General features: G+C 41.4%; 1 protein-coding gene across 1 annotated transcript in view; it reads right to left on the reverse strand.

The window, feature by feature from the left end:
- The window catches only part of SULT4A1 (sulfotransferase family 4A, member 1), a 14909-nt gene extending 9971 nt beyond the window's left edge, over positions 1-4938 (reverse strand). Inside the window, exons 1-2 of the mRNA XM_008941637.1 lie at positions 4842-4938; positions 989-1119 (exon numbers count right to left, since the gene is read on the reverse strand). Coding sequence (XP_008939885.1) covers positions 989-1051 — 63 coding nt within the window. The 5' untranslated portion in view covers positions 1052-1119; positions 4842-4938. The remainder of the gene's footprint in view (positions 1-988; positions 1120-4841) is intronic.
- Positions 4939-7480: the final 2542 nt, after the last annotated feature.

Below are 7480 nucleotides of genomic sequence, written 5' to 3' on the forward strand. Positions count from 1 at the left end.
CTGAGCCCAGCCTGGTACCCTTCCCCAGGGGCTGCTCCCCAGCCGGGGGTGACGGTGATGTGTGGCCATGGGGGGGAGGTGGGGACTTGGGTTTGATACTGATTTTGGATATATTTGTACATGTTCCGTTTTATTATCATTATTACTATTATTAGTGGTAGTATTAAAGCTGTTTTCCTTTTCTAATCAGTAAGTCTCTTTCCTTTATTCCCTATCTCTTTCCTCAGGGCTTGGGGTTCAAACCCCAGCATTTCGGGGGTGGGGGGAGGGGGTTAACAGAGAGCATCTGTTACAGTTCTGGGGGTGGCCCTGACCCCAAACAGCAGCAATGCTGCAGGTGTCATTGACCTGAAGCAGCTGAAATCTCTCTGTGCCAGCCTTAGTTAGCTCAGTTCAACAAGCACTGGTAGCTGTTACAGGATGGAGCCCAGTGTTCTGCCTGATCTCTCCAAAATATGCCTCTATCAGCAGCAGTTACAGCAATGACAAGATCACACTTACATGCCACACCACTCATTTCCAAGTGATTCTTAATAGTGTGGAAGTCATTTCATGCAGAATATTCCAGACTCCTCAAATTACACCTACAGAGTCCATAAATCCACAGATCCTGAGTCTCTAAGACTTTAGATGTGTAAATTCAGAGTAGTAGATCTACAGAGCCATAGATCTCTGTGTCTGTAGTTCCTCTTTGCAGATGCAGGGAAGGAATCAAAGCAAAACTGCCTCATTTGAGAGGCCCAGAACTTTTATTCACAAAATCCACTGCCAAGATATTTAGGACATGAAGAAACATCTAACGCACTGAGCAGAGTATAATAAAGCTTAATAAAAGCAATTTTAAAATAACCCAATAATATTCTGAATCATTCCAACAAACTGAGCAAGTTCGGTGGTGAAAAGGACAAGGACACAGGATGAAATGAAGTGATCAATATGAAACCAAGGAAAAAGATATCCAAATGCTGATATTTGCAATAAATTGTACCTTGATGATGTCCAGACCAGGCTGAGGGTACTCTAGGACTGGAAGTTGTTCATCTATATTCATTAGTCCAATCTCATCTGGATCAGCTCCCTGACTCACTAGATAGACCACTTCCTGCAGCAAGCCTGTGCCTGCATAAACCAAACAATGGAAGAGAACAGATTGTATTACAGTTCTTATCTCAACAGAAGCACATGAAGGGAGACCCAGCCACGGAAATAATTTCTGTCCTCAACAGTCTGCTACAAACTGAGTCTGTAAGTACTGTTTCAACACAGTATGTCTGTCTCCTGTAACAACGCCAAGATTTTTCTTCAATAATAATTTAGTTTCTGTCTCCCAATCATGGTACCTGTGAATTGGAAAGCATTTTTAAAATGTTTTTCCCCTATGAATGTTAGCTAGGCAAAATACTATTATTTCCATTTTAGAAATGAAAAGAATGAGGCAGACTGAGATCATCCAAGTTCACAAAACACATTAGTGGCTGTACTGGGAAAGCCAGTGTCCTCTCTTCTAAGCTGCAGGCAATTCTATTGTTATGCAATGAGTTGAGAGTCTATTTATACATCCACATTATGGACTGGACAAACCACTGAATGCATCAATGCATAGTGAGTTAGTCGTAGGCTTTAGAAGCCCCAATTACGTATCTCTCTCCAGTCTGAGGTCATTTACAAAGCCATCATGAGATATTATAGCCTTAATTGACTGCACTTGGGAAAATTAAGAAGTATTCCAAATTGAAATAGTTTCCCTGTTCAAACGTCTAACTACTTTACCTTCAGGCAAGTAGGAAACCCTCAAAACAGGCAAAGAGAGGTTCAGAGATATCTGACAGAGGTTTATGAAGAGAAATGCATAGGCTTTTTACAAGAGAGAGGAACAGAACGAGGAGAGAGCAAAATAAGCTAGCAGGGAAAGGACCCCACAGTCTTGATGACAAGTCATCTGGGCATGGGACATCCTGGACACTCTGGCAGACCAATTATTTAAGAGTTGTGAGCGCTAAAGAAAATGAGATCAGGATTTATTCTCTCTCTCTCACACTACCTAAAGGAACGAGTAATTGTTCCAGAATGTGTTTTACAAAGCCCAAAACCACCTCAGCATCCCATGTCCCTGGAAGGATAAGCTGTAAACTCTGAGATTGTGCCTTTTGTTCCTGTTTTATCTTAAAAATAACTTGTAAATTGGAAGTAACTCGTAACAGTCACTAGTTAATTCATGTTAACTGGCATAACTGTATGCACTAACAGTACAAATTCTGTAGGTTGTTCCAACACAAAGAAAATGCATTATTCAGAAATTATTCATTTTTTTTAAAAAAAAAGTCTGAGCTAGGAAGAGGTTAAAAAAGCTGATATACTTTAGAGGCTGGTTAGAGCGAACACAGTCTGGACACAACATGAAAGAACACAGGCCTCCAAGAATTGCTTTGCAGAGTAAGTACTTCAGGATTCCTGTTTCCTGACGGATTGGTGGGCAAATTAAAACAGCTTGGAAAAAAAAAAAACACTTTTGTATTACCATCACACACAGAGACAGCTGTCACAGACTTAATACACACTTGCCCCTAAGGCTTTTCACTCTGCATTTAAGTCCAAGCATGTATTATATACATTAAAATTAACATATATACAGTACTTCAGTATCAGTCCTTTTGACTCTGAATGAGCACAACCCTTGTTCTCATTAAATATTTATTCTGACAGGAGGCACCCTGGTTCTCCATAATTTATTTCCATATTTCTAATTCCGCCTGCAAAGAAAAATGCTGTTACAGCAACCTGGTTACATGAGAGGAAAAGAATTAACTGTATGGGGACAAACAACACCGCCAGGACTTCCTAGTTTTTCATTACTCTGCTGCTCTCCAGGCAAAAAGAAGCCATCTCCATTGTGCCTGTGATTACAGAAGGGACACAGGGCTGAGGCAGAGCTACGCTGAAACTTCAGAAGAGCAGCACTTTCCCTGCCCTCTCTCCATGAAGGCCACCAGATAAGGAGGTAGTGAGGCCCAGGGAGTACAGTCCCCATAGCCTCACCTCGTTCTGACCAGACCCATGGCCATATGCTTGCCTTGGCTTGATTGCTACAAGATGCACAGAGCACTGCAGATAGGAAAAGACACATTAATAAAGGAGGCACGGGGAAGAAGGGATCTGATTCAGAAGGAAGACTCTCAAAGCTTATAGGTCTTCACCTAAAGATGCTTCCATCAAAAACAGTGATTCACTGAAAGAGCAGGGCACATGGCAGGTACTCAAGCAGAAAAGTGAAAATATCCATCAAGTATAAGTTCTTTAAAACAGTGTTTTAAATCAAGACCACTGACCCTGGTTTCTCCCACCCATGAACTCTGTGGTAGTTGTCACTTCTGTCACTCACTATATTAGCTTGACCTTTTCCCACATTAGCACTCAAAGTTACTCTGCTTAGGATTGTCAGCATCTTAATAAAAAATAGAGGTTTAACTTTTGAGGAAAATAAGATTTTAACTTGTCACCCTTAATCAATTATCATTATCCATGCACATGTTCCAAAGAGCTCCATATAAAAAACTATCATCAACCTGATCTCCTGTTTTAAAAAAACAAAAACAAAAAACCAATCACCAACAAACACTAAATGACCACAGGCTTATTTAAGAAAAAAATAAGCTAAAAGCCTTGATATACCTAATTATATATAAGCCACTAGAATTAAAAACAACTTAAATTACAAATATCAGAGCTGAGCATGCTTTTGGTTTAGAAATAATGGCTTAACTTAACAACAGACAAAAGCCAGCCAAAAAACACTCCTCCAGTGCTTAAGTTACCCACCTCCCAGTAAAGATCCCTACCTGCTGAGCATGTGTAGCACATTGAAGATGGACATTCACATCAAGAGGAACAAAGAACCACCCAACGGTCATCGAGTAGGAGTGTTCTTCTATGATAAGCCCACAGTACAAATACACTGCTTAGCTTTGCAAATTATTGCCTAGCACCCTTTTTCTGCACAGAACTGGAGTAAAACAAATATCTCGAGTCTGTGTGTTGATTACTTTTTGCACATCAGATAAAGAACCCAGTTTTGGGACAAGACTGTGGGAGGTGAATGTGAGTCTTCTCCTGTACCCCCAATTCCCCCTCTGTGCATAAAGCATGCAGGAACTGGCCACCTGAACCAACTGACTTAACCTGATGTCTGTGGACATGTTCAAGAACCACCACTTTATGTCTGGAAGCTAGAGTAAATTGCTGAAACTCAGATTTTTCAAAAGGAGATTATGGAAATAGCATCTGACAATCCAAATCTATCACAAAATTTGGACAGATCTAACATCACAGAAACTGTCTTAGTAAAGGGAAAATCATGGTACTTGTTGGAGAGAAGAAAAAGATGAAGGAAGCTAAAGATATATAGATATTAAAAAAAAAAAGATGCAGAGTTTATCTTTATAATCCTTATATTTCTGGCCTGGCTGCCAACAATGATTTATTATCACCTGAGGGTTACTCATTTCAGGTGAAATTAAAAGATTAGGTCACTAAGTGGAAAAACTATCATGTATGCATATGGAGTCAAGGTTTTTCCAGGAGATAACCAGCAGATCTTGTGCCCCTGTAGTATTCTGCACCATTTTCTCCTTGTGCTGCTGAATGCACATGTACATGCATACCTCACTTGGGATGTCAGCCTTTGGGCATGAGGCACCAGATGCCACATTTCTAAGTACCCAACAGCTCTACCCTTCCTTCCTCCAGCTGAGGCAGACCCATGTTTCATCCTAGAAGAAGACAGCTGGCCCTGCTACCTCCAAGGTCATATGGCCACAACAAATGTGGAATTCATTTACATTTACCCAGTCCTAACTAAAATGGAGCTGGTAAGCATCTGAGTTACTTCAGTGCACTGTACCTGAGAAATGCTCTTCCCTGACAAGCTCTGCTGTTATGTCAGTGCAATGCCTCAGGAACAAACAGAGCATTCCAGTTTATCACACAATATCTGGAAAGAGATGGGATAGGAAACAGCTGTGATAAGCTACTGCCAGAATTTGCAGGGTTTTAGGAAAGCCTTTTAAATTATCTGCATTTCTACTCTGCATACCAGCATGCACAAAAGCAGCCCAGCCACAGTGGTCTGAAGTGTGCTAGCTGGGCTGACTGTCCTCTTCTGTGATGCCTAATGATGCATAGAAATCAGAAGACATTAAGAATCCTATCATGCCTACAGCAGGCCCTGTCACAATCCAGAACTCTTCATTTTCACTCTTTTCCATGCCCAATGCCTCAGTAACAAAGGAAAGTCAGTTGATGGCCATACTGCCTCTGCTTATCAGTAAGGGTAACTGCTGCTGCAGCAACCAGACAGCATAAGGAGGTAGCCACAACTTTGAAACATGACAGCTACTCCTTTCTGCTTCCATGCATTAGCTGTCTTCTGATGTCAAGTTTAGGCTCTGTAGGAGGGAGAGCTGTTCAGTGCAGCTGTTCTCTGGCACCTCTCACTGCTTTCTGGCCACTGGCACACTCCCATGCAGCCACCAAACCTCAGAGGTTTGTTTAAAGTGAAGCCATAGATACAAACTCATAAAATTTCCTGGGAAATTTTGCTTCCCTACATGATTTCTAATGTAATTTCAGTTTTCTCCCCTCCTGGTATCAGCTAGCATGGGACAAACCTGCAGCTCAAGGATACAGACGTCTCTGGAATGTTCCTTTTATTCACCCCTTGTTTGGAAACCACATGGAAAAATAAAATAACCTCTCATGTTAGTATTGACAGTCTGCTAGCACTCCCCATCAGTTGTACTTCATTTGACCTACCAATGCTTGATCAAATTTCAGCTAATACAATGCAACAGACCCACTGTGACTCAGTTTTTTTATGGCATTGGTCTAAGTGCTCATTAAAAATGAGGGTTGCTAAAGCTGTCAGATTGGCCTGGTAAATGCTGTAGATGTTCTACCTGTCTGCAAGCTCACTCCCCTGTCACCAATTTCAATGCCTATCAGCAGGTAAGTATGACAGATTCATCTTCACCCTAGGATACTGGAGGGCAAATTAGATCTTTCCATTAGAAGAAAACCATTTCTAAACCATAAAAATACCTCCTCTTGAGGTCCATATGTTCAAGTTCTCCTACATCTTGAAATTTTGACTGGCTTAAGAATAAGGATTTTCATTATCAATTAGGTTTTTTATAGTAAATATGATGTATACACCTTGATACCATGCTTCCCAATTCTTCTGCTCCTACATGAGACTTATGATTCAGAATAAAGAGTGAAATCCTAATGTTATACTGCTAGACTGGCAATATATCCAGCAACATTCTGCAAGCAGGGTTTTGGATTTTTAGACTCATATAATTTCTTTTTTCCACTTGCAGCTCCTGGCTTTTAAACCAAAACCATAGGATAAATTCTGCTTGTCTTTCACTAGACTTCCATTAGAGAAGGCAGACATGGGTCCATTAGGTCTGTGTTTCACCACAGGCTGTAAACAGCAAACTATGAAGACTGTATTCTATTTAGGACTGAAATGTACTTTTTCTTTGGTAAAAAAGCCATCCCTGTTTACATTCACAGGGTCCCTTCCACCATGTGACACTCAGTTCTATGATTCTATGTATTATCCATAGGATTCCTGTTACTATGTGTGCTGCAGTCCCCTAAAGCATTGCTTCAATGAACTGCTTACAAATATAATAATAAATACAGTGTTATTTTCAGCTAATGCATTAGTACTATTTTTTTTAAAATGGCCCAAGTCCTAATTCTCCCCTACATTAGCACACTAACTACTTGCTAGAGGACAGGATGAGAAGTGCAGAGTTGAGCACAGTGCACCACAGCCCAGGCTCTGGCTGCTGAGGGACCTCCTCTGCTTCTGCCCTGCACACTGCCTGGGAGAGGGCAGCACTGTCAGGGAATGTGCTGCAGGGAAACAGGATGGATGACAGCCTGTCAGAACCTCTGGCTAATGTACTAGTTTACTACAGTAACCATGGTGGAGCAGGTAACTGGACTGTCTGTGTTGCCTATTTTAGACTTCACAAAACCATAAGAAAAACAGCTCAACAGTCACATACTCCATAACCACTGCATCTAATCCATAGCTACTCAAATCTGTCCCAGCAGACAGTAGTTGACAAAGCAAAGATCTCTTGTTGAAAACAGTTGGGGCAAAACAGTGTCCCTGCTCATGGCAGAGGGGTTGGAACTGGGGGATCCTTGGGGTCCCTTCCAACCCTGACAGATTCTGATCTGTTTTAGCAGAGGACTTAGTAGTGTTGGCTTGATGGTTGGACTTGATGATCTTGGAGGTCTCTTCCAACCTGAAGGAGTCTATGATTCTATGAAAAAGTGTTTCTTTTCTCTTGCTCTCAAGCCACAACATCCTCACATGGGCTGCAGCAAGGACTAGGTAAGCAGGGTACTAACAGCTCCAAGAACTGTGAGTCAGGTCCATGGACTGGTCAAAATCTAGGAAATT

This window comes from Merops nubicus, unplaced genomic scaffold (genome assembly GCF_000691845.1).
Source record: "Merops nubicus isolate BGI_N331 unplaced genomic scaffold, ASM69184v1 scaffold2506, whole genome shotgun sequence".
Classification (NCBI taxonomy): Eukaryota; Metazoa; Chordata; class Aves; order Coraciiformes; family Meropidae; genus Merops; species Merops nubicus.